At 41.1% G+C, this 27,999-nt stretch overlaps 1 protein-coding gene across 2 annotated transcripts; it reads right to left on the bottom strand.

The window, feature by feature from the left end:
- Positions 1 to 7: 7 nt before the first annotated feature.
- IGSF10 (immunoglobulin superfamily member 10) lies at positions 8 to 27,422 on the bottom strand. Of its 2 annotated transcripts, XM_069580576.1 has the most exons (8): positions 27,303 to 27,422; positions 26,596 to 26,833; positions 24,194 to 24,388; positions 22,693 to 22,822; positions 19,992 to 20,382; positions 10,166 to 14,476; positions 8,811 to 9,708; positions 8 to 3,043 (listed from the first exon to the last, which is right to left on the bottom strand). In XM_069580576.1, the coding sequence occupies exons 3-8, from the start codon at positions 24,385 to 24,387 to the stop codon at positions 1,135 to 1,137; spliced, it is 7,833 nt and encodes a 2,610-aa protein (XP_069436677.1). In that variant the 5' UTR covers position 24,388; positions 26,596 to 26,833; positions 27,303 to 27,422; the 3' UTR covers positions 8 to 1,134. The 2 variants fall into 2 exon arrangements, with proteins under 2 accessions (XP_069436677.1, XP_069436672.1); XM_069580571.1 differs by lacking the exon at positions 27,303 to 27,422 and having other exon boundaries at positions 26,596 to 27,079.
- Positions 27,423 to 27,999: the final 577 nt, after the last annotated feature.

The raw sequence follows: 27,999 nt of genomic DNA, 5'->3' as shown, positions 1-27,999 counted from the left end.
ACAGATGGCATTTTCTCATTTTTCATTTATTAAGGCTCCTATAATTCTTCTTAAATAATAGACAAATATTTAAATAGATGCTGGAGAAATTACACTGGAAAATGCTAGCCTCTAGAGTTAGAAAAGATTAATCATAATGTCCTTAAATTAATTCAGGTTGGATTAAGCACGTGATATAAATTCAGTGGATTACAAAAAGTAAGATTTTGTAGAGTTGATCACATTTTCAGTACAGTGACACTCTATTATATGTATTCAATCCAAATTTTCCCAAACATTTCCCCACCACGTAAAGGATGCTCACTTAATGAAATAAATGCTCATAAAGCAGTGATTCCTCCTAAGAAGATTTTCCTTATGAACAATTCCAAACCAGGGGTGCCTGAGTTAGATTTTGAAGTTATAAAGAAGTGTCGATGTATTTTAAAAGCTTTTTAATGACTTTATTTGGGATAGATGTTATCAACCCCTTTTCACATTTTTGATGTGTGGGTGTTAAGTTGCTTTTTACAAGAGGAAAAGTCAGCCTGCATTTATTTTTAAATGCGGTTATTAAAACATTTTTTTTGTATTCCCCATCAATGAAAATTTTCAGTATGTACAAAATGGTGAATTATAGAACAGTGCTTAGTTTCTGTGGGTTTTAGTAAAATATTTATAAACCAACTGCAATATTTATACATCAGGATGGCAAACTTAACATCAAGACTGCAAATTTAATCCTTTCCATTGTGTCTTGTCCTCAGTGCCATGCTTGTAACACTGATAGAAGGTGGACACTAGGCAAACAGTAGTGAAAGAAAAAAAAAGTCCATTCTTTAATGAAGAATTCAGGTACATTAGACATTTGTTATTTTATGGTCAAGAGTTTCCTCTTATTGTTCATTGTTATCTGTTGGCAAAATAAAAGTGCCTTAAGTTAAAAGTTTGTTTTGAGATCCATTAAAAAAAAAATCAGTATCAATTCATAATGCATTTATTTATAAGTCCTTTTTTTTTGCATGTCTATTATAAATTTAATATTGTAAATGTATTCAAATTCATTTACATGCCTATGGCTGCCTTTGATTAAACTTCTTCCAAAAACTAAATTCTGTCCAGATGTTGACTTTGTTCAGGCAGTTTTATGTTCTGTTAGATTACTTGAATGTAAGTTGTTGCATAATCGCTTCCAAGTGAATTCTTTGCTGTGCATTTGTATATCCCAGAATCCGAGGTTTGCGGATTCCGGATGACTAGGGTACCTTGTGGGTGAAAAGGCCGAATTCTGCGTGTCCTCCCTTTGTTTGCCGCTGAGAACAGGGAGTGGTCAGGCATCTCCCATGTGATTTCTGGCTTGGGGATTCCCAGGGCCTTACAGTGGAGCTGAATGGCCACGCCTGTCCTCGTGAGGACACTCCTGGGTAGGCGATTTGTAATCCGGGGAGGGTAGGCTACAACCATTACTGGAACAGTAATCAGTGCGTGACCAATACTATTTTGAGCCTTACAGATGTAGTTTCCTCTGTCATAAGCTGTTGCTTCTTTGATGACTAAGGTGCCATTTTCATGCAGTATGTATTTTCCATTAATTTGAGGCCTATCTATTATGTAGCCACTTGGCAAAGTCCATTTGATATGTGGCTTAGGGCTTCCAAGAGAGACGCAGTGCAGCAATACAGTGTCTCCACTGAAACTGTAAAGTGTCCCTGGTTCATAAGTTAGAATCACTGGCTTTCGGCCAATTTCTAATACAATTAATTTCTCAATGTAACCAACTTTATTTCTTGCCCCACACCGATATTTTCCTGCATCATCCCGTGTTGTTTTATAAATGATAAAAGAACCGTTACTTGCTATTAGATACTGAGAACTGTGTGGTCCACTGGGAAACTGTGTGCCATTTGGTAAAATCCAGATTATTTCAGGTGGTGGGTTTCCATCAACAGAGCAATTCAGTGCTGTGGACTTTCCAAGCTGGGCAACTATTTTTTCATTAAATGGATTTCTGAACGTCGGCCTTCTCAGCATTTCCACCACCTCTAACTGTATCACTAGCACACTCTCTCCTCCTTCATTCCGAGCCACGCAGATGAAATCAGCGGAGTCTGAAAGCCTCACATTCCTGATTTCCAGGGTTCCATTTTTGTGGACGGTGATTCTGCTCCCATAGTATGGAGCCGTGAGGAAAATATTCTCGGGCATGATCCACATGATTTGAGGAGACGGTGTCCCTTCTGCTCTGCAGTCAAAGTGTCTTTTGGAATGTCTCACAGCTGTGGCTTTAATGACAGTTTTGTTTACATACAGACCATTGATTAATGGAGGCTTAGAGACAACATCCAGCTTGTACGCTTTGGTGTCATCCCCGCTGGGATTCCGGGCCACACATACATACTCTCCAGAATCGAGCAGTCTCACTTCATTGATGGACAAAGACCCATTGTTATGGAATGTATACCTGTCCTTAGAGAATGAAATCATGTCATTGGAAGGCAGCAGCCAAAATATTTTTGGCTTGGGTTCTCCAACAACCTCACAGTCAAGGACAGCTGTGTCTCCTGCTGTGATTCTCGTGTTGGTCTTGTAACTCTGCTGGATCCGTGGGGCGGCTGTTATGACTGTTAGGTGGACTTGCATTTCATCCTTCCCTAGGGTGTTCTGGGCATAGCAGGTGTAATTTCCTTCCTCTGCCATCCCAACTTTGTTGAAGTATAAAGTTCCGTTGTGGAAGAGGGTGAGCCTTCTGGTTCTGTGGCCACTGTCATCGGCCTGCATGGCGCTGTTTATCATCGTCCCGTCAGGCAAACTCCAGGATATCTCGGGCACTGGTGAGCCAGAAGCCTTGCAATCGACCTGAAAGTCTTTCCCGTGAAACACTTGCTTTTTAAAGTGGTGCTTGTGGTCAATTTTGGCCGGTTTCCATCTTAGGCTTACGTGCATCAGGGTCAGGTCGTCGCCCATTTTGTTTCTTGCCACACACAAGTAGTCCCCGCCGTCTTTTTCTGTTACTGACCCAACAAACAAGGATCCATTTGGGTAGACATGGATTCGGCTGCCCATTCTGAGGAAAGAAGAGACTGACTGAGGTGTGCAGCTATTAGCAAGGGTAAGAGAGTTATATTAATTGACACAGGACTAAACGTTGCAGTGAAATTAAAATTAGTACTGACTTTTTTTACTGTCTTTTAAGCTTTTCTGAAAGATGAAATTAACTGAACAAATAAATTTTGTGCAAACAAGTAGTATTTCTTAGATGGACTTCAAATGCACCTCCTTTGCATTTCAGTTTAAAAAGTTTTTAACGATGACAAGAATGTTAGAAATAGCAGTTTCCTAGACCCATGACTGCCTTGACCACTTTACACAGCAGATGACCATTCTGTGGTATATGTCAGCAAAGAACAACTCGCATACAAATCTACTTGCTCAGAAAAGATACCAGATTGTTCCTTTTAAAGAGTATTAGAAGCACAAGCTGGAATCAAGATTGCCGGGAGAAATATTGATAACCTCAGATATGGAGATGACACCACCCTTATGGCAGAAAGTGAAGAGGAACTAAAAAGCCTCTTGATGAAAGTGAAAGAGGAGAGTGAAGAAGTTGGCTTAAAGCTCAACATTCAGAAAACGAAGATCATGGCATCTGGTCCCATCACTTCATGGGAAATAGATGGGGAAACAGTGGAAACAGTGCCAGACTTTATTTTTCTGGGCTCCAAAATCACTGCAGATGGTGATTGCAGCCATGAAATTAAAAGACACTTATTCCTTGGAAGGAAAGCTATGACCAACCTAGATGGCATATTCAAAAGCAGAGACATTACTTTGCCAACAAAGGTCCGTCTAATCAAGGCTGTGGTTTTTCCAGTGGTCATGTATGGATGTGAGAGTTGGACTGTGAAGAAAGCTGAGCGCCGAAGAATTGATGCTTTTGAACTGTGGTGTTGGAGAAGACGCTTGAGAGTCCCTTGGACCGCAAGGAGATCCAACCAGTCCATTCTAAAGGAGATCAGTCCTGGGTGTTCTTTGGAAGGACTGATGCTAAAGCTGAAATTCCAATACTTTGGCCACGTCATGCGAAGAATTGACTTAATGGAAAAGACTCTGATGCCTGGAGGGATTAGGGGCAGGAGGAGAAGGGCTGACAGACTCGATGGACATGAGTTTGAGTGAACTCCGAGAGTTGGTGATGGACAGGGAGGCCTGGCGTGCTGCGATTCATGGGGTTGCAAAGAGTTGGACACGACTGAGCGACTGAACTGAACTGAATCAGTTATTTGGTTGGAAAGTAAATTTTACTTTTTTTTATAAAGAAAGTAAATGCCAAGGTAAAATTCCTTAGAAGCACACTAAAGCTTTGTCTGTCTCTGCAGGCAATTGTACAATGACTTGGTCTCTGCATTATGTCGAACTGCATGAACATCACTTTTCTCTGAAGCGCTACACTGCCCGCTCTTATCACACAGAACCACCAGATGGCAGAATTTCCTTGATAAAACTAGTTTTTCAGAAAGACCAGTGGAAGCTGAGTAACTGCTAACAACGCAATCAAAAACACCTATAGGTGAAAACATTCATTACATGTGTTTCTCCTAATTTTTTGGCAACATGAGCTAAGAAGGTGAGTGAAAAAGTGTGTATGACCTTTCATAGCATAACTGCTAAACAGGGCCAACAGCCTCAAGTCATTTTTTATCTTCCAGCAAAAAACCTTAGTTAGGAAGAGTATTGTAGGACAACCTACAGCTGCTGATAGCCTTTTTCTTCTTCTCTCAAGCCTGGAAATAATTCATCTGGCATGTATAGCAAAGGAAAGTCATCATTATGGATGCACTTAAAAGTGGAAACTACAAGGGTCTTTGCATTTATTTTTTAATCTTTAGGTGGTTCCTCACCATACAGCTGAAAAAAAAAAAAGTGCTTAGAGGTAGTTACTTACCCTTTTCACCATGTTACATCGCTACCTGCTGTCATTCTTTCCTAATGCTAAGAACAGTGTTTCTCAAACTTGGGTGCACATTAAAAGTATTTGCATAAAGTAGTACTGATGCCTGGTTCCCACCTCCAGAATTTGACTTGTAGTGTGGAATGTGACCTTGGACTCAGTTTTCCGAATGACTCTCAAGTGCAGCAGCGTCTGAGAACCACTGCTGTGAATCCTTATCCTCAATGCAGCTCCCTCATCACCTACATCAGAGTTACACGGGGTCTCATTTAAGATGCATATTTACTGGTTTTCACTGTTCAGAGATTCTGATCCGGTAGATCTGGCCACGGATTGGGTAACCCAGTGTTTAACAAGCTTCCCAGGTGACTCTGTGAACAATTAAGTTTGCAGACCAGTCTCAAATTTGAGTGTGCACCTGGACGGCTTTTAAGAACACAGATTGCATGTTTTGATAGAGAATCAGGTTCAAGTTCTCAGGTGATGCTAGTGCTATTAGTAGGTGGACAAGCCTTTGAAAACCAGTGACTTAAAATGAACTTCCCTGACCTTTAAATCTGATACTTCTGGAAGTTGTTTTATATATATAAGAGAATTGTGTTTCCTTTTATAAGCTGATGTTTTTAAGAGAAAACTGACTTTGGAAAGTGGAAGTTTTCCTTGAGTAAAAGAAAGGGAATTCTTTTATGAAGATTAATGGAGCATTTGCAATCTTTTTAAAGCAGTGTTTCTTGGACCTTATTGTGCATGTGATTCAGCTGGAGATATATGTATTTTTAAAGAAGCCTGGGAGAATTTATTTGTCCAAGTAAATGACACGCTTCAGTGATCACATGCTGATTTAATGAAAATACTTTTAATTAGTTAGATGATATTTTTGTATCTTTTTAATAGAACAGATATATTACCATCCTAACTATATTTTTTTCCCCAGACTTTAAACTTTTTATTTTGTTTTGGGGTATAGCCAATTAACAGTGGTAATTTCAGACTGAGTGAAGGGACTCAGCCATACATATATATGTATTCATTCTCCACCTGGGGATATTTTTAAAGTGCAAATTCTGATTCTGCCCATCTGGGGTGGGGCCTGATGTTTTGTTGTAACAAACTCCTTGAGAAGCAAAAATCTGAAGCAGGGGAAACAGAATTCTGTCTGAAACATAGGTCAGGTAAGTCCTATTGAAAGTCGTGGAGGTAGACCTATAGTGCTCTGAGACAGTTTAAAAAAAATTCAGAAAAGGCTTGGCTTTCTTCAGCTGACAACTAGGCTTTTAAAAAGTAAAAGGTTTTGCTTAGTTCGGTCATGGTTGAGTAGACTTGTGTGAGTGTAGCTATGATGAAAATTTTCATTTTAAGAATCTAAAATTCAGACTTCTAGAACCAAGAAATGGGAATAGCAAGGACTCTATTTAACAGCAGAAGTGCCCTTTTTATTTCTGGTGATATCTTAAGCACCTAACTAAAGAGTATTCTTGCCTCGTTGAATGGGTTACTTGCAGAAGAATCACTAAAAGTGTCCAGTTAGCAGACAAGCTGTGTAGTTCTTTGTAAAAGAATGCCGGTACCTCTGGTGGGCCTTTGATAGCATCTGTGATCTTATACCGTCTATTGGCTTTTCCACATTGTGAACAATCTTTCCTTGTTCCATAAGTGCTTTCCCAAAGTGAAATACAAACAGCCTACCTGATTTCTTTGCTATTAAACTCTGGAGGATTTGTTGGACTTAAACTTAGGTCAAGATTTATTCTGAGAATGCTAATGTGTTTTAGACATTCCTTTGGATTAACTTTTTAAGACATTCCCTTACATTTTTTCATACCTTTTCCATTCTTAAAAACCTTCTTAATGTCTAGTAAATATTTTGGACGTTTTCTTTAGAACCTAAAATTTGAACTTTATTTGTAATTCCCATCACAGGAATATGTCTTCTATTCCTGCATTGGTTTCTTCATGGATAGTGAAACTGTGTTAACCATTACACAGAATAGTGAGCAGTTTCTAGGTAAATGAGAAGCACCCCCATGTACTGTAGGGTAATTAATAAATAGACACGCTGATACAATTAAATATAAAAACTGGTAAACGGTTAAATACATTTGATGCCACAAGTGGGAATATGTACAGTAGATGATGAGCATAAACGTGTCTTGTGAAGTTTACATTTCATAACTCAGCATTTTTAAATTTTAAATCTAAATTTCAATTTAAAATTTGTTTTTTTTTTGAGATTTGAACAACATAAGTTTAATTTGATGAACATATTATAAAACTCTTGTACTCCACGCTTATCAAAGGTATCTCTGCAATGATTAATTATAGATATGGTCTATATTCTTGTTGTGTTAAATATCCCTAAAGTTTAGCCAGTACCCATTCCTGGGTCATGCAAAGTTATCACTTGTTTTCCAAGAACATTATCTTGGGCCTGGTTTACGAGAACCCGATAATGACTGACAGAGGCATGTGAAGAGGTTTTCTTGTCCCTTCAAGATTCTTATTAGCATCAGCTCAAACTCATAACCATGACTCCTTCAGCTGCAGATAAGCTTGAATTAGTTCCTTAGAAACTACTGGTGCTGTTTATACTTGGGATGAGTGTAAAATTTAGGTAATTTTGATGACTTATTTGAAAAGCTTGAAAATTAACATTTATCTTGGCATTAAAGATCACAAGTAAAATTCCTTAACTATATCCATTACCAACTCATACTTTGAGACTAGAAAAAAAAATATCTATTTTACACATAAAATGTGAAAGTGAAGTCGATCAGTCGTGTCCGACTCTTTGCAGCTCCGTGGACTGTAGCCTATCAGGCTTCTCTGTCCATGGGATTTTCCAGGCAAGAGTGCTAGACTGGATTGCTGTTTCCTTCTCCAGGGGATCTTCCCGACCCAGGAATCAAACCCGGGTCTCCCGCATTGTAGGCAGATGCTTTACCGTCTGAGCCACCAGGGAAGCCATTTTACACATAAACTGACTTCATGCAATGATTTTTCATAATATGACAGAAAAGATGGGCTGAACATTTCCATTTAATGTTTATTAATAGAAACTACCCATGCAAGTAAAATTATATGTGTAAAATTATATGTGTAAAATTTTACTTGCATGGGTAGTTTCTATTAATAAACATTAAATGGAAATGTTCAGCCCATCTTTTCTGTCATATTATGAAAAATCATTGCATGAAGTCATGCAAATAGCAAAAATTAATAATCTAGTACATTCTTATTTTTTCCAAGAGATTTAATTGCTACAGAAAACAGATAAAAATTAATATGCCTGAATCAGAACATATTAGAGAAAGTCTGTATGTGTATATGTGTTGTCTGACACCATCAGAGTGATGGAGGTCCTGAATACGTTTCACTTTGTGAAGCCTTAACTTCATAAAGTGCTTTGCACTTTTAGGGCAGAGTAGAGGAAGTACAGACTGCACTAACATTGAAAATGCTTTCCTAGGAGACTCTAAAGAGTAAATTAGTGAAGTGCATCTCTCCAGACCTTGTTTGCATTACAAAATTCCGTCTTATTTTTTGATAGAAAGATTATAAATACATTTACACAGTTACTGTTTTAAAAAACTGTCACAAGTATGGAAGAAAATGAGAGGTTTTTTTAAAAATCTTTTTTTAACTATATAAACTCAACAAGAAATTGGCCCTTAGAATACAGCATGTAAGAAACTTTCTTTTTACATAATCTATATTTTACATATATCTATATACATGTCAAAGGATTAGGTCTCTTTAGAGCAAGTTACTTTTATGAGCACAGTCTCCCTAACATTGCTGCAAGCCTCGCTCTACCACTTTCTCCATTTCAGAAGTTGTAAAGCTAAACAGACGAAGATAATCTCAACTGAAAGGTATGGTTTACCTGTGCCACTGGTCGACGACAGCCTTGGATGGTAGCCTCCAGATGATTTTCGGTTTCGGCTCCCCAGTGGCTGAGCAGTTCAGCAGTAGTTTGTCCCCCAGATTCACCTCAGTCCATTTCTGGGATGCAGATTCTATCCTGGGGATGGTCTCTTGTCCGTCCACTGTGATGATTACCACCCTTCTCTCTGAGCCAGTGGAGCTGGTAGCAATGCATTCGTAAGTGCCCCTGTCTGAAGAGGCTACATTTCTTATAAACAGAGTTCCATTTGAAAATAAGAACTTAGAGTTGACGAATTGTAATGGTTTCACTTCAGTGCCATCTGAGAGGACCCAGTGAACACTGGGCTGAGGATTGCCTTTTGCAGTACAGGGCAGTTTCAAACTTTCACCCCAAGTCCCTGCAATAACTTGCCTCTTTTGCTCTAGAATAACAGGTGGGGCCGCGATGACTTGTATTTTAACCAGCAGTGCATCCTGGCCCACTGAGTTGCTGGCCACACATTTATAAAAGCCTCGGTCATAAATGCTGAGATTGTGGATGACCAGTGTTCCGTCAGATGTCACTAGGGCCTGTCTCTTCCCCTCAGATGATTCAGAGATCACCGTCTGGTTTGCAAGAATCCAGGAAATTGTAGGGCTGGGCCTCCCATCAGCTCTGCACTTCAACTTGACTGTGCTTCCAGAATGGACTGTGATCTCCTTAGTATGTCTCTCCATGATCCGGGGGGGATAGGAAACCACGGACAAGGTGACATGAAGGTGGTCTGTGCCGAATGGATTGGATGCCGAGCACAGGTACTGTCCACGGTCCTGAATGTCCACCCTCTGTATGGACAGGGTGCCATTGGAGAGCACCTGGAACCTGCTATTCAGTTTCCTCTTAGATAAATCAAGTCCTGATAAGAAAGAAATTTATAGTCATAGGTCATCAAAGTTTAGATGGAAAACAAATTGCTCATGTGGAAGTCACAAAAGGAGGGCTATCTTTTTGTTAGGCTCCTGGGAACAAATATATTTAAAATTAAGATCCTTAGTCTTCAGATTGCTAAAATTATTTCTGGATTAAAAAAAAACACCCTAGTTTTCATGTAAAAGCCAGATGGTTCAACACAATGACTTTTTTTTTTAGACCTGCTTTAAAAGCATTTTTTTTTAATGGTCTTAACATACGTTTTAAAACTTTCTAATCAGCAAAAAGTCATGCATATATCAAATGAGGATATTAATAGTTTGTGTGTCTTGGAGAAATTTCATGCTGATGTTGACTCTTTGAATATGTAACTCTGAAATGTCACACAGTATTTTCTTTGTTTTGTTACTAAAGACTAAGTGTAAAGAAACCGTTTCAAATACCTGACGAGACTCTGGTCCAGTGGATAGTGGGCACGGGATTTCCAGCAGCCTCACAAGGAAGAAAGGCATCTGAGTTAGCTGGAACAGTAAAACTTGCTGCTTTTCCTCCGATTATTCTGGGCCTTTCAAATACATCCCTAGATAAAGCATCAAAGGGGAGGAATTCGGAAGTTGTTATTTTTTGAACTGCTGTTTTATCAAAGCCACTTTTCTTTGCATTCTTCTGTATATCCCAGTTTGAAGCATGAGTGGTGACCTCTGGCAGGCCTGGAGTGGGCAGTACACTCACTACTACTGGCTTTTGGCCTTTTTCAGCAATTTCTGGGTGTGACTTGTGCCAAAAGTGGTTTTCTGACCAGGGGGAGTGAGTATGCTTAGCATCCTGTGGTTTAACTGTTATTAGTGCTGGCATAGGAGTAGAAGGTAACAGATTAGAGTAGGTAAAGTGAATGGTTCCAACTGCAAATTTGGCATTTGGGTGAGTTTGGGGAGATGCTACTGCCAGTTGCTGTGGAGTAGCATTGTGCTTTGGGGATTCATGTGCCTCAACCATTGTACTTGTCATCATCCTGAAAGTGGGCATGGCCACATTGTCAGTAACCTCACTTTGATTACTCAAGGGAGGGGAGGTGGGAATTGGCATTGGAGTGGCACTGGAGCTTAGGAAGGTTGGCATGGTTGAGTGTCTGATTGTGTTCCTAGTAGGGGTACTCTGTAGTTTGCTGGACAAAGTGGTTTCAGAAGCAGTTATATTCTTCAAAGCCTGAGTACCCTCCTGGGATGGTTGTACAAGTACAGCTGTCAGATTAAAGGCTCCTGGATGAAGACCAACTGTGCTTGAAATTTCTTTTGTGTTCTCTAGAGGAGAATGAGTGAAAGCAGACACACTGGGCTTGGTTGAAGTTTCAGCTGCTGTTGGAACAGGAGATGTCACAGTGGTGGATGTAATGAAGCCAGAAGTCTGGGTGGGAGAGGTATTTGGGTCCCTCATTGTCTTCTGAGGCTCCTTTTTCCTTTGTACTTTTCGTGCCCTGGGTCTGTCTATCTGGGCTTTGTTGATAATGATAGATGCAGGGGCAGTAGGCGTGGTCGTCAGCATGTCTGTTTGCCTTGATACGGAATTTGCACTTGATTCTTTGCTTGAGCTACTAGGAGGCGTAGGGTAAATGGGTAGGGAGGGCAGCTCCTTCATTGTTGGGAGACTTACAAGGCTGTGTGTGTTATTGAGGTGAGTTGTGGCTGGTGTTATGGATGGGATTTTCATTACACTAGCTGAGAGTGTTTTGAAATGGAAGGGAGAAACTTTATCTGTGGGCAAAGCAGGAGATATTTTAGGAAGCACTGTGTCTGTGCTGCTTTGTGAACCAAATTTTTGCTGATTCTTTAGCTTTTCTCTTTGGATGTGGTTATTTACAAAGATCTGATGCCAGGGGATTTTCCTTCTTGAAAATCTGCTAATAGCTAGAGTGGTAGGCACAGGTGACTTGATGGTGGGACCTGGCAGTGGGGATACGATCACAGAGTATCTGGTGGTTTTACTGGCTTTAGACCCACTTGGATAACTAATATTTGTTGCGTGAGTCGTAACTGCAGTAGCTGGAGTCACTTGGGCACTTTCAGCACTGAAGTATCTTATCATAGGGGTGGCCTTCTCAGCATCTGCATTCGGTTTGTCCTCAAGCAGTAATGATGAGTTGTGAACTAGAGTTGTAGGTTCTTCTACTGTGACGCTGGCAATTTCAGTTTTGGGGAGGGTGATGGGGGATAAGCTTGGAGAAGACAACGCTGCCTCATCAGTGGTGAGCCTTTCTCTGGGAGAACAGGATGGGCACACTGCACTGAGCTCTGGGGCTGGAAATGCAGTGGTGCTTTCTTCTGAAGAGCCTCTGAACGTGGGCCTTACAACGCTGAATCTGTGCTGTCGGAGAACTGGTGTCCTATATGGGCTGATAATTCGCCCCCTGCTCCAAGCTTTTCGCCATCTTCCAAAGCGCCTGGACAGCGGACTGTTCATTGTACTCTTTCTAGGAATGTGTAACTGAGAAGGAGCAGCAGTGTGTGGGCCTGAATGGAGCTTAGTGGGGCTAGGTTTGTGAGTACTTTGAGAAGGAGAGTGATGGCTCCTGGGTTCACCAACTCCTGTTACAGATCTCTGATAACTATCTGTGGCATTTACTGACCCTAAAAATATACCAGATTTGCCCACAGCATTACTTAGCGTTTGGATATGGGTATCTTTGATCGCAGTAGCCCCCACTGTTACTGGGGATGCAGTTTGCAAGGGCTCTTTTTTACTCTCCATGTTGTCAGCATCCTGAAACAGAGTTGCTTCAGTTAGTAGAGGAAACACATTAGGTAAATTTGGGTTGGTTGTGTCTTCCATTTCGCTTGATGCAGTTGGGTTTATATTCTTTGGCGTGACTTGAGTTTTAATAGTAGCAGATGGTCTGAAATCTCTTGGTTTTTCAGGTGATAGGGTCTGTGGACTCACAATTGGGGAGACTGGGGTGCCATCAGTTTTACTTGTCACAGGGCTGTCAGGTGATTTTCTGGAATCTGCAGTCACTGTCCTTGTCAGAACGTCTGCAGCTTTAGTTGTTGGGACCGTAAGTTGCTCATCTGGAGGGAGCATGCCTGATGAGTCTGCTTCCTCACCAGGTATATCCAGCAGTTGGGTGACTGGTGGAGGCGGCTTTCCTGTGGTATTTTCTTGCTTTTCTGGCATAACATTCTTTTTAGCTTTCTCGAAAAGTGCTGCCCAGTGCCGTGGATCAATTCTCCGGGCAGAGGGAGGGAATTGCCTCCTGTGCTCCCTGTAACGCCAGCTGGTTGACTCTCCATGCCTTTGGGATATTAATACCCGCTGTTTGGGATTCTTACTTGGGCTCAAGACATGTGTTCCAGCCTCAGCCCCCACGGCAGGAGATGTGGGGAGATGTGTAGCTGGTGGATCCTGAAGCTGACCCATGGAATTGGGCTCATCAAACCCTGATCCATCTGTTTCTACATTATGCTCTGCTGACTTTTGCCCTTTTATTGTGACTAAAACTTGGTTAACTAAAATATCGACCCCTGCTGGGTTGGCTGCTACACAGTGATAGTGACCCTGGTCTTTTTGAGCGACCTGTAATAGTCTTAATGTGCCATTGTTAAGAATTTGCTTATCTCTTGAGGACTGTTGAAGCACAGTGTTTCCTGGGAGAACCCAGCTAACAGAGGCATCTGGGATACCGGTAGAATGGCAAGGAAGGTCAAGTGTTTCACCAACAGAAGCTATATGACGAGCTCCATTTTCCCGATAGGCTTCTACATTGGGCTCTACCACGGTAATCCTGTATGTGAGGATATCTGCATCATCGTCGTTACTGCTTATGCAGTGGTATAGGCCAGTGTCAGAACTATCAGCCATCTGGAGTCCCAGTTTTCCACTTTTGCCTATCAGGATTCGTCCGTCCTCACTCACATAAGGGGCTCTCACTTTACTTCCATCAGCTAGAAGCCACTCCAGATTGGGGGGAGGCTCTCCTTGGCCAGGGCAGTCTAGGTCAACGGTCCCACCGACCAAAACAGTGCGTTCCAGCTTAGTACTGTTATCTTTGGAAATCATGGTCCATCTGTGTGTCTCTGGCTTTATCTCTGACCTTGGTAAAGTGACTTGGACATCACTGGAGTACTGGATCTGCAGTGTACTGAGGGTGGTGGCAGTTCTGTTTAGCTGCAAGGAAATTCGGTCTTGCATTAACCACGGGGGATCTGCTCTGAGACCAGCCTCAATGTTGGTAAAGATGTCTTCAGGCTTCAGTACCACCTGTTTATATTTATAGCAGAGTTGTGAGGTTTCAGTGAACAAGTGACTCCTTTCTAGGATCAGAGGAGAGTCACTGTACAAAGCCAGAACCTGCCACACTGGCTGAATGTGGCTGTAATCTATGTCACACACCAGGAATGTTGAAAACGAAGCATTTAGCATGATGTCGTCATTTTCTGCAGTGAATGCAATGGATGAGGTCATTGCTGGCTTTTGGATACTGCAGATCATGTTAGCTTCATTTCCAGTCTGGTCTGTTATATTCAAAGTCAGAGAGCCGAAGGGAGCCATGAACTCTTGGGGAGAGATCGACATAGAACCACTGTCTTCCAGAACAGTCAGGTTCTTCAGCTTCAGAGAGGGGTCAATGGTGGGTTTGGCACACAGGAAAGCTGCAGCTGGGACCATAAATAAGGGCTTGCCTTTAGAGGTCCTGGGGTTCATGCAAAGCGGACACTGCTGAGGACTGGAGGGACTTCTGTCCTTTTTGCATTTTATGATATCTAGAAAAAAATGACAATTGAATTATTGCCCATTGTGGCTTCTTCATGAATTAACATTTAAACATTTTGAATAAGTAGCTTTTGCTAGAACTTGAAACAATTTGGAAATTTTTGGAAATTTTAGTGTTTCCTTTTTTTTTTTGGTCTTTGGATTGATTTCTGAAAATGTTATTGTCTACATACCCTGCCACAATATTACATCCATAGGCACAAGAATTTTGTTTCTCATGCTCACAGCTATATTTTCCATGCCTCAAAAGCACCTGGGTACATATTTGGTACTCCGTATTAATTGAGTAGTTCCCTTACCTGGCAAAACAAAATGATATGTTTATCACTTTTTATTAGCTTATTATTTAGTTCTGTTTCCCCATTTAATGTTTTAAGGCTCAGAGAATTTCAGTGTCCTTTAAATGATAACTTGTTTGATAAGTTACCATTTATACATTCTTGGATATCATTAAAAACCCAAGTTTCTGTCCATTACTAAAAAGAATGATGAATGAATTACAAGGTACCTTGGCCTGGTCTAGCTTGGTCGCAATAGGAACGGAGAGAACAAGATGGATCCTGGAAATAATGAAGCCCGTAGAACCAATCAAGAAAGAGGTGAGGATGTGGCTGAACAAAGAGGGTTATTAAGAGTGCAGAAAGACACAGTATGACTTTGGCACCTGAGGTAGACTCAGTTGAGGAGGATCAGGTTTAATGTGGAGAGAGGAAAGCTGTGCCCAAGCAATGGGGCAGCCCATGAAAGGTCTGACATATATACTATATATAGGTATGTACAAAAGCTTTTTGTTTCTGCTTATTTAGTATGAATAGAGTGTTAGATTTCTAATTTATATTACCTGAAAACTTTGATATAGTTCCATGTATTTTGGCATCTAGTATTACTGCACTCGCCGTCAGACACGCCCTCGTCACTCTCGAACGCTTGGGCCACGTTGGCACAAGCGTTCGAGAGTGACGAGGGCGTGTCTGACGGCGAGGGCGACAGGGTCACCCTCTTCAGCTCGGCCACTCAGCTGTTGCCCAGCGGGCAGGGCGATGCCGAGACTCTGACTGTGATGCTGCAGGAGCAGCTGGACGCCATCAACAAAGAGATCCGGTTGATCGAAGAAGAGGAGAACACGGAGCAGCGGGCCGAGGAGACTGAGAGCAGGGAGGGCAGGGGGAGCTTAGGCAGCCTCCGTCGTTTTAAATCAGTTAGCTCCCTCAACCTGCATCCCGCCTCTTCAGGTGCCGGCTCCTGCCCGTGCCCAGAAGGAGGCGGCACCGCCCGGCACGGGAGGGAGACCGGCTGGGCATCATGACTCGGTTACAGGAGAAGGCAATGGCAACCCACTCCAGTACTCTTCCCTGGAAAATCCCATGGACGGAGGAACTGGATGGCTGCAGTCCATGGGGTCGCACAGAGTCGGACACGACTGAAGTGACTTAGCAGTAGCAGTAGCATTACTGCTAAAAGTCTATAAAATTTACTAGTGATTTAAAAAAAAAATTTGAGTGAGGCTTGAGGTTTTAATCCATTTCTGAGAATATAAAGAAATACTATGTTGTAAAAAAAAAAATACAAAACAGAAAATTAACAAGTGATATAGTATTAAAGTACAGATTTTGTTCAAATTTCACAAAATTTTATGCTAGTGACCATTATTTGTTTTCATATCTTATTCAAGATTCCACATTGTATTTAATTGAGCATCTTCAGTTGCATGCAACAAATTCTGGTAAGTTCTCTTTTTCATTTTTATTCTAATTTTTCTTGTCATGGCATCTTAGATACACCTATCATTTAAAAGTGGACATTTAATTTCCAGATACATGGGATTTTGTGTAAAGTCTCTTTAATGTTAGTCTCATTTTGATGTTAATTTGTCATTCTTTCTTCTCTGCAAAAAAAAATACTACTCTGGTGAGCCTATTTTAAATGGCTGGTCACAGCAATACTTGATAAGAGAAACGGGTTTTACCTTATACAAGATACAGCTAGAGCCTTCCATCCTGTTCCATATCATGCATTTAGACACAGCATGTAAAAGAAGCACTGTACTTCTTAGAAGATCTCATTTGACAAAGTGACTGCACAGGGGCAAATCACCTTCCTGTAATTGTGCAGTTCCTCAAAGGCCTGAGACAAATCTCTCTGATCACTGACTCCAAACTCTTCAGTGTGACAGGCACTGTCATATATATCTGGCTCCTCAGCATTCTTCAGCAAATTGTAAAGTGCCAGCTTACCCAGAGGAGGTAGTTGGCAAGCCTGTCAAAGAGGCTTTTATCAACCACCTACCTACCAACCAGCTGTGACCTTTTACTACTTCCCAGTAGCCTGGGCTCAAACCCTGCTATAGCAAAAAAAAAAAAAGAAAGGCAGACTTCTGGTTTAATTAAACCTCATCATAGAATTATACTCACATCTTGGTTTGATAATTGCTCAGCCCTGGACATCAAGTATTTTAGCTCAGTTGCAAATCTGATCACATTATTTCCATTCTCTCCATCACTAGATTCCATTTACACAGAAACGCCTTCCAGTCCTCAGCTCTGCCATACCCTGTCACGCTCTTAGCATACGCTGTCCTACTTGCAATACACTGGCTGTCTGATAGGCTGTCTTCCATTATTGCCTGACTACTTACCTCCTTCGTCAACAAGCTGGAAGAGCACTCCTTCTCAGTGGGCTCCCAGCTTTATGTTCTCCCGGTACCTTCCACTTCCCCTATCCTAGCCCTCATCACCCACTAGTAGAAAGACCTGTCTAGTCGTCTGTTTGTCTCCAGCCCTGGCAAATGGATGGAAAGATTAGAGAAAGGGAGGAAGGGCAGTCTAATTCTAAGACCACATTTCTTTCACATTTTAGCTTGCAAATTGAGATGTGTCTTACAGATGGTTGTCTTACAGCAGTGACTGACCAGCTGGCAGTCTTGCTATAGCTACCACTGCTGGCACACACACCAATACTGCCATAGCTGTTTATATATTTTGTTTTCTCTTCAACTGAGTTACATGCACTGTTGGTATTACATAAAGATTACACTGTGCTTGCCATTAAAATAAGTTATGCATATAGAAAGGCTTGGGAACAATAAAAGGACATAAACTTAATATTCGTGATAAAGCTGTCAGAGAAAAGGCCACAAATCCATATTTCCTAGAAAAACAACACCTAGAGCTTTGTGAAACCCAGGAGTGGAAGATAGCCATAAACAGATGAAGCTGTGTTATATTTGACTACTGACCACATACATAGAAAAGGACTGTCAAATGAGGCAATTGAAGGTATGAGAAACTATCAGTCTCTTGAAGTAGATGAAAAAAAATATCAAAGCAGAAGCTGATGTGACTGGAGAGGATGAAGAGAAAAGGGAACCCTCCTACACTGTTGTAGATGATGTACCCAGTACGTGGAACACTATCTAGGTTCCTTACACACAACAAAAGAGTTAACATATGATTCTGCAAATCATACTCCTGGACATATATCCAGAGTAAACTCGAATTCAGAAAGATCCATGTGTCCCGGTGTTCATAGCAGCACTTCTTACACTAGCCAAGACATGTCCATTCACAAATGAATGGAAAAAAATAATGTGGTGTATATACAATGGAATGTTATGCAGCCATAGAAAGAATGGAATGATGTTATTCGCAACAACAGGGATGGACCAGAGATTATCATACTAAGTGAAGTAAGACAGCAAAAGACAAAACCCATGCCAGTCTATAATAGCCCATGCCAGGCAACCTGGGCTACTTATTGCCCTCTTCATGAGACTACCCTGTTTATATGTACAAAGCAGATTCTCCATCACAAATACATTATAGAAAAAGGACTAGACTTTGAGTTTCTGCTTTTGTACTTTCTAGCCATGTTAGCTGGGTGACAATGAAAATCACGATAATCACGTTTGTTGAATGCTTATGTCATATATTTTGCTAAGCACTTTATATGTATTATTTTAATTACTTGTTTCAATTATTGGTATCCCTATGTTACAGGTGAGAAAACTCATCTGTAAGAATCTAAATGACTAGCCCAAGATACCCAACTTTTCTAGCCTCAATTTCTTCATCTCTAAATTGATTAAGTAGAAAGCAGCAAGCACAATGTCCAACACAAACTGCATATATGTTACCTTCCTGCTCCCTCCCTATTATTCCTTCCTTTTCTTTCGGTATATTATTCAAGGCAGAAGTAACTTACTGATTCTGCCTCCTATAGAACTAAATTTTCAGTATAAACATTTTGCTGTTTTTCATCCATGCCTCATTGTCTTTTTGTGGGTTGAGCATATTTACCTACAAGATTGCAAACTCGTGGAGCGCAAAGGTGGTATCTTTTGGCCTAAAGCAGTTCACTTTTTGACTAATTATATTGACTAAGTGTATATACACATACATATATATATGTGTTTCTATATATTTCACGACAGCAACTGCAGATTTTTTCCACTTTTCTCAGACTTCCAACCTTGACCCCTTCCTAGCACCCTCCTTAGTTACCTCTCCTACAACTTAACAAAGAAGGAAAAGGCATCAGGTAAGAACTTGCTTACGCTCTCCACTAGACCCATGAACTCACTTGCCTCTGTACCCATCTAGTCCTTTTCTCTCCTGTCTCCTAAGGAAAACCCCCCCACCCACCTAAAGGCTGGGTCTGTTGCCATCCAGCCTTTTCAGGGGACTGGCTCAGTTGATCATCTGCTCTTTCTGCAATGTTGCTACCTTCTCTCTCTCAAAAATCTCTCCTTAGCTTTAATGTGCTCATGTCTGTTTGATGCTCAGAGAGTCCTGAGTGATGGCATATTTCCATCTGGCAGTCACCCTTCTTCCCTCACTTCAAGCCAGGTCTCTCCAGGATCAACTGTAGCCCTGCCTCCCCAACCCCTGCATAACAATCCAGCTCTCATTGCTCTTTCCAATCAGCCACCACTTAGATGTCAAAACCAATGGGCTCCTTTCAGTCATTCCCTACGGACTGAATTAATTGAAATAGTGCGATTCGTTGTTAACCCATTTTCTCCAAGAGTGAAAGCTCCACGGTCACTTTTGCATCCCTGTGTTCTCTCTGACTTCTTGTAACTACTTGTTGATTGAATGCATCTTGCCTATTACTTTGCCGTCAAAGCATGTTTTACATTCTGATTGCTTATCTGTATCCCACCAGATGTGTTGTTAGAGCAGACACAGAGCTCTCGGTGGTTGCTTTGCTGAGCACAAGGCCTTGAATAAAACTCAAAAAAATATGTATTGACCAAATGACTGAAAGGAAAATAAGAAGAGGGAAGGGTTTCTATGTCTTGTGGTAAGTAGGGAAGAGTAACACATGATAAATTTCTTAGCTCCCAATCTTGCTAAAAGCCAGAAGTGATAATTGACCTGAATTAAAGATTATTCATTGATGAATTAAGACAGTTCATTCTCACTGGATTATTGAGATTTCATTTTCTTTCAACATCTCCATGCAGATTTCGTCTATTGAATTATAACAAAGAAATAATCTAGGTACCTGGCTTCTCCCGTAACCAGTCAGACAGCCATTTCAGTTGACAGTCGCAGATCCAAGGATTCCCATGAAGATAAAGGCTTTCCAGATCAGACATGTAGGTGACCATCTCTTGAGGGATGGAGCTCAGAAAGTTATCAGACAAGTATAGGTACTTAATGAAAGATGTTTTAAATATCCGGAGGTAGCGCAAGGAGACAAATGTATCTGGATGAAGCTTAGTGAGGTGGTTCCCTTCCAAGTGCACCAGTCGGAGGGAGGTGAGTCCATAAAAAACCTCTGGGTTTATAAACTCAATGTTGTTGTGGTCCATATGCAACCGTGTCAAGCTCCTGAGGCCATAAAAAGTGTCCTTCTGAAGTTTTCGAACTTTGTTATAGCTCATTTTTAAGACCTAAGAATACAAAGAACACGCTTATTTTGTCAAAGGAATTACCACAAAAAAGACAAGCATATTCATAATAAAACATACACTGAGATTATCCAGTCATTGTGTGGATCCTAATTCGACAAACTAGCTGCAAATTAAATATGGGAATATCAGGGAAATTAGAACACTCATGAATAGTTTGTGATATTGATGAATTAATGCTATAATTTTAAGGTAAAACAATATTTTACACTTATTTTTAAAAGACTGATTTTGATATATATATATATATATATAGAAGTACTTACAGATGAAACATGATATCTCAGGTTTATTTCAAAACAATGCAATTACATAGGAAAGTAGTGGGGTGGAAGTACAGGTGAAACAATTTCCCCCCTCCTCCTGGACCTAGAAAACCACTGATGTACTTTGTTTCTCTGGATTTGCCAATTCTCAATATTTAAAATAATGGGTGATACAATATGTGGTCTTCTGTGTCTGCCTTTTTCCAACTAGCCTTCTTTTCAAGACTTACCACTAGTTTAGTGTATAAGTCAGTTATTCATTCTTACTATTGAGTAGTCCACTTAATACATGTAACATGTTTTGTTTATCCATTTATGAGTTGATAGACATTTGGGTTTTTTTTTGGTTTTTGTTTTTTAGTTTTTAGCTATTAAGAGTAATGTGATTTTAATTGAAGTTAAAATAATTTTTCAGTATTTCAGTAGCACTTTGGTATTCTCCAATTCCTTCTCCAGCTATCAGCTGAACATACTCTTTTTCCCAAAAAGAAAAAAAAATGCTAGTAAAAACGATGATTTACCATATTTTCCTGATTTGACCTAATCTGTCATCTCTGTTGAGAATGCTTTTCTGGAATGTTAAGTTTCCTAATAAAGAAAATTTGGCGACATGGAACAACTTTGCCCCAAATATTACCAAACTCAATGTTCATCGATATCTATTGGAAACTTGGTCAAGAAAAACATGTGTGAATTCCATGAAGAAACTCCATCTAATCTGCTGAAGATATATCTTCCAAATAAAGCCTGATTAAACCAAGTGAACATAATCACTTATCTAGACTTAAACCTATGGCTTTACACAGCCTTGATGTGGTGTGAGAAGACTCACTGTGCACTGGCAATTTATCTTTTTAAGGGTAGAACTGACAGTTTGCTTTACTGTCATCTATGAGGACCTTTGGGAGACATCTTTTTCTAATTTAAAATCAGGTATGGTTGTACTTCTGAACAGTAGTTTTACTTTTTATTTAAAAATTAATAGACATCATAAATTGAATTAACTTCTCTAAAGCGTCAGGTCCTACTTACAGCAGACATACCAATCTTTATGCCTGATGTTTCCTGCATTACCTTTGTTCTTGTTCCTAAGAGTTCTTCCTACTTTTCACTTTCTTGCCTACTGGAGTAGTAATTCTTAAAATATTTGATACATTCTTAGAAGTCCTCATAACTTTAAAAAAAATATTTAAATAAAGCAATGCAAAAGTAAAGTGAAACTTACAAAATATATTGCTCTACAACCAAACAGTATGGAGGTTCCTTAAACCAGGAATAAAACTACCATATGCCCCAGCAATCCCAGTGGTGGGCATATACCCTGAGAAAACCATGATTCAAAAGGACACATATAACCCAATGTTCATTTCAACACTATTTACAATAGCCAGGAGGTCCATCAACAGATGAATGGACAAAGAAGATGTGGTACATAAATACAACGGTATATTACTCAGCCATCAAAAGGAATGAAATTGTCAGTTGTAATGAGGTATGAACCTAGAGTCTGTCATACAGAATGAAGTCAGAGAAACACAAATACCATATATTAACACATATACATGGAATCTAGAAAAATGGTACTGATGAATCTATTTGCAGGGCAGGAGCTTGTGGATGCAGCAGGGGAAGGAGAGGGTGGAGAAACAGTAGCTGACATATACACTACCATGTGTAAAACATAGCTTTGGGAAGCTGCTGTATGGCTCAGTGATGCTCTGTGATGGCCTAGAGGGCTTGGATGGGTGGCAGTGGGAGGGAGACTGAAGAGGGAGGGTGTGTGTGTGTATATATATATATATATATATATATATATATATATATATATATATGTATGTATATGGCAACTCACTCCAGTGTTCTTGCCTGGAGAATCCCAGGGACAGGGGAGCCTGGTGGGCTGCCGTCTTTGGGGTCGCACAGAGTCGGACACGACTGAAGCGACTTAGCAGCAGCAGCAGGAACAGGTAGGTTTTGGAGGCACATCTCACCTCGTTAACTTGCCCCTTCCCAACATCAGTCTCACCTGCAAGGCTTGCAAATCTGAGAAGGTCTTAGCAGGGATTGTGTGAATGCCATTGCTGTGTAGCATTAGTAACTCCAACTTGTTCAGGCCAGAAAAATCTGCTTCTGTTAATCTAACCAAGCTGTTGTACCTGAAATAAAAACATCATTCTAGACATAAGTCTGTCAACTAAAGTACAAATGTCAAAGCAAAACCCAACAAATGCACACACAAAACTGAATTTCACTCCCCACCTCTCAAACACACACCCCACTAAAGATTCCCTGTGCTCTAAGGAGATAACCCAATGCTTGAAATACTGGAATTCATCAGATGCCATGGAAGGTCAGCCCCTTCACCCAGCCCTTGCATTGCCAGTTAAAATTATTCTACTCACATTCCTGGAACATGCTACATCCCTTCTCATTTTCAAACCTTTGTATGTTATGTTGTATCTTCAGGTTGGAATGCCCTTAACTCCAGCCTCCTCTATTTGTGAACACTGTTAAGACCCAGCCCATTCCCTAATGACATTGCCCTTCGTTCTCCCAGGTGGAATTCATCATTATGAAACAATGGTTAAGAAGCCTGGGCTCTGAAGTCAAGTGTTTTAGATATGATTATGAACTCAGGTACCCGGCTCCTGGGAGTAGGGCCAATGCTAGGTTAAAAAAAAAAACAATAACCTTTCTTTGCCTCAGTTTCCTTGTCTATAAAATGCAAATAATAGAACCTACTTGAAACAGGTTTTGAGGATTAAATGAATGCATTCATGAAGAGTGCTTAGCCCAATGCCAGGACACAAGTAATGTTAGCTGTTATCAGTAGTGATTGTTCCGAAGACACTTTGTATGCTGTATTACAATTCTTAGTAAATTGTACTGATTATACATCTGTCTTTTCACTTTAACTGGTTTCTACACATGAATAATGTATCCATTATTGTATCCCTGGTACCCTCCTTGTGTTAGGTTCATAGTAGGTGCTCACTAATGTCAAAAGATGTTGTCTGCCTTTTCATTCATTCACACACGTTTTTTTCACCAGCCTTTAAAATGCAGTCACTTTTTAGCAGATTTAATTACTTATGCATTTTTAAAGTATTTTAAGTCAGTTTGTGTGGGAAAAAAAATCCAAAGGCCTTAAAAAAAAGATCTAGTTAACTTTTCATATATATATTGGAGGACATTTACCTCATGGATATTATCATAACTCTAATTCTTAGCAAGAGCTATATTGTTACTCAGCAAAAATAGAGCCAGAATGAAGCTTTTCTATAATCATGGGGGTCTCAGCCTACTGTGAATGACTTTGGGTTCTAGAAAAACTTTCCCTTAGTAAAAGCTTACAGGGAAAAATTTTCTTATTGCCCCAGAAAGCTTAAGATCCTCATGCACTCATTTCAGAAGGGAAGTATTAACAGAATTGTGGTTAATCTACCAAAGTCACAACTGTTTTGGGGATATCACTAGTGTACTCAATCCCTCCTTGAGAATGAAGCAAGACAAGCGCCCTCACTCACCCTAAATTGATACGTTCCACGTTGGGTGGGATGCTCTCTGGGATGGAGGTGAGGTACCGAAACGTGCAGTGCACCTCTGCAGGCACGTAACAGGCACAGCGGCGAGGACAGGCCCTGCCCCCAGGCAGGGCTATCAGGCAGAATGCAGTGAAGGAGAGCAATAAGCTGGTGTTTCCCCTGCCTTTCGGCTTCATCCTGAAAAAAAAAACATCACACCTCAGTTATAAATATGGTTTGAGCGGAGTTCCAGTAGACCACACACAGTAATGGGTAATCTGGGACACTGTCCTGTAAGGTTCAGTTCAGTCGCTCAGTCGTGTCCGACTCTCTGCGACCCCAGCAATCGCAGCACGCCAGGCCTCCCTGTTCACCAATTCCTAGAGTTCATTCAGACTCACGTCCATCGAGTCCATGATGCCATCCAGCCATCCCATCCTCGGTCGTCCCCTTCTCCTCCTGCCCCCAATCCCTCCCAGCTTCAGAGTCTTTTTCAATTAGTCAACTCTTTGCATGAGGTGGCCAAAATATTGGAGTTTCAGCTTTAGCATCAGTCCTTCCAAAGAACACCTAGGACTGATCTCTTTTAGGATGGACTGGTTGGATCTCCTTGCAGTCCAAGGGACTCTCAAGAGTCTTCTCCAACACCACACTTCAAAAGCATCAATTCTTTGGCGCTCAGTTTTCTTCACAGTCCAACTCTTACATCCATACAAGACCACTGGCCTTGACTAGATGGACCTTTGTTGGCAAAGTAATGTCTCTGGTTTTGAAAATGCTGTCTAGGTTGGTCATAACTTTCCTTCCAAGGAGTAAGCATCTTTTAAGTTCATGGCTGCAATCACCATCTGCAGTGATTTTGGAGCCCCCCAAAATAAAGTCTGACACTGTTTCCCCATCTATTTCCCATGAAGTGATGGGACCAGATGCCATGATCTTAGTTTTCTGAATGTTGAGCTTTAAGCCAACTTTTTCACTCTCCTCTTTAACTTTCATCAAGAGGCTTTTTAGTTTGGTTATTAGGGACCAATTTTATTTGCAGCTTTTATGGTAAAGCTAACTACAAAGCCATAGTGTGTGCGGGCCTCATATGGACTCTTGTGACAAGCAGGTTATTTATTGTTGCGAAAATTCCTTTACAGATTTTCACTTCTTAATGAAAAGCAGGAATCCCTTTTACTTAGGGATTCATGAAAAAAAAGAAAATGGAAAGCATAATGGGGATATTGTGACAACTGAAATACATAAAGTTTAGTTTCCTGTTTATACATTTGTTCTTTTAGACTTAAAAAAAATTGATTATAAAGCTAATACGTGTGCAACATTGAAAAGTTAGAAGTTGTAAATAAGTCAAATAAAGAAAATTACTTATACTCCCCACCACCCAGATATAATCAATATCATTTTGTTCTATTCCTTCTAGCCTTTTCTTTATTGGATGTGTGTGTTTCTGTATATGTGTGATCAAGCGAAGTTTCATAATACATGTTTTATCACTGAGCATGTTTGGTTTTTCATTTTCTTAAACCTTCAAAAACACTTTTAGTTAGAGCTGTAATCAGGGAAAGGATGATTAAATCTCTTCCTATTGTCTTAAGTCTTCGCCAAAAAAAAAAGACAAATTATACACATCACTGCCAAATGATGACCATAACGAATAGTAACTGGCCAGCTGAGAGGGCTTGAGCCTTAATACCTGCCCTACAGTGGGCCACGCTGACCCCTCGCAGGCATGATGTTGTTTTTACTCTGCTTAGAACATCCCTCTGCCTCGTCCCTTGGTCCCTTCTTCTCACATCTGCCGTGGGCGTGGGGGTGGGGGCATATGCAGGGAAGAAACATGCTCAGCTTGGAAAAAATGGTATCTGGTACCCACATGTGAGGCAAGCCCAGGGAGCCAGACCAAATTTTTGCCTGCAATTGAGAACATACAAAGACGTAATAAGATCTCTATTATGCTTTTCTAAGAAAAGTGATCTTCATAGAATTGTTTTTTAGATTCTACCAGCAACCATCCTTTAAATATAAACTACATTTAAAATAACATGAATGCTGAATTGCTTGTATCTTCATATAGATAGAAATATCATGGAATTACAATTTAGCCCCAATTAAAATCTAATACTGGTTTAATCAGATGGCCACTTTTGTCATTGTAACTGTCTCTTTACCAAATATTTAAATAAATATGTGACTGGAGACAGCATTTCCACCTTCTTATAATTAAGTAAGAAAAGAAAAGAATAGGTTGAAGGCAGTTCTGTCGTTCAGCTAGAAAAATAGAAGTTCTGGGTTTGCCCACTTGAGAGTTACTGAAAAGACACCCAAAAGTCTGAACACATGGGAGTGGATTCCCATAAACTTAAACCTGAAAATGTATATAATGAAATAGAAATTGACAGTACCTGAGCTCTTCTGCCGTCGTCCTGAATCCTCTCCTGACATAGGAAAAGACTGACAAATCTTCCCAAGAAATGTACCCACAGCTGAGTGAGGAAGGGTTCTCTGCTCCCCAGGTGGGCGAATGGCTTGACCTCTCTGGCTCACCGCTCAGGAGTACTGCTCTCAGGAGAGACCTGGAGGCGCCTGGACAGCTGCAGCGTAGCTAACCCAAAGTCGCCAGTCAGAAGTGCTTCTTCATAACTGCTGTTGTTACAGAAACAAAACGCAACGTGGAGGTTTGGAAGTGTTCTCTCTCCTCCCTCAACAGTGCGCTTCAGTTCCCCTTAAAGCTGTCAATTTAGGTATATCTATTAACATCACTCCATTTTACCCCCAAGTCCCAGGAATTTCTCCTCCCTTAGCCTTTACGGGCAAATCTATCATAAATGCCCACAATAGGGGTCTCTACCTATTGACGAATCTTTACTAAGAGTGTGTCTTTTGTCCGGGAGCAGTCACTGAAGAGGTGATTTTTTTTTTTTTTTTTTGCTTCAACTCCTTTCCCTCGTCGGCCCTTGCTCCACCCCTCCGGACTCTCACCCCTCCCTCGCTGCTCCCCTTGCCCAGACTGGGGCAGAGGACTAGCTGCATTCCCATGCCAAGCCGCCCCTCGCTGGCGCGGGTATCGGTCCTCTCCTCGTCCCAGGAAAGGACTGACGGAGCCGCTCACCTCTCCGCCCAGGTGACCAAGGGGCTCCCGCCGCTGGCATTTCCTGAGTTCAGCTGCCCGGGGCAAAGGGACCCTCCGGAGCTGAGGAAGGGATGGCGGGGCGGAGCGACGTTGACTTACGTGTCTGGGGACTGAGCCGAGGCTCCACGGCACACAGACAGATAATAAACGACCACCCAGTTTTATTTTTGAGAACGCACGGATGCCTGCTCGCTTCTCGTTTCCTCCGCTTTTTTCTAATTCCCAGGATTTCTCAGGCGCATTCTGACTGGTGCGCAGGGCAGCTTCAGCCGCGGGACCTTACCCACGTTTATCTCCTCCACCTGTTGAGTGTAAGGACTTGGCTTTAATCACTGTGAGTTCTTCTCAAGTCTGAGGGTCCCCAGAGTTAGGTCTGAAGGCTGAGAGGTAGCGATGATAACCTGTGATACCTGCAGTTTGATTTTTGTGGGCCAATTTGGAGAAACCTCTCCTGTTGAAAGGGATTACCAGCACACTGGGTTTAAATGTTGTTTTTCTTCTGAGGGTGTAGTTTGGGGACCAGCAGCGTCAGCATGATCCTAGACCTTGTTAACAAAACATAAATGCTTAGGCTCCATCCCAGACCCACAGAATCAGAAACTGCAGGGATGGGGCCTGGGGTCTGTGTATTAACAAGCCTTCCAGATTGTTCCCATGCAGCAAATTTTGAGGATTT

The sequence above is a fragment of the Ovis canadensis genome, chromosome 1, assembly GCF_042477335.2.
Source record: "Ovis canadensis isolate MfBH-ARS-UI-01 breed Bighorn chromosome 1, ARS-UI_OviCan_v2, whole genome shotgun sequence".
NCBI lineage: Eukaryota > Metazoa > Chordata > Mammalia > Artiodactyla > Bovidae > Ovis > Ovis canadensis.
This window is presented reverse-complemented; position numbering and strand designations above follow the sequence as displayed.

What these genes read in the sequence shown, in the direction of transcription:
- IGSF10 (XM_069580576.1), bottom strand. Translation starts at nt 24,387, where the DNA reads ATGAAGCCGAAAGGCAGGGGAAACACCAGCTTATTGCTCTCCTTCACT. An exon ending in GTGGAACGTATCAATTTAGG is followed by an intron (nt 22,823 to 24,193) that starts GTGAGTGAGGGC and finishes TTTTTATTTCAG; the next exon opens with GTACAACAGCTTGGTTAGAT. An exon ending in CTGGACCAGAGTCTCGTCAG is followed by an intron (nt 9,709 to 10,165) that starts GTATTTGAAACG and finishes CTTTCTTATCAG; the next exon opens with GACTTGATTTATCTAAGAGG.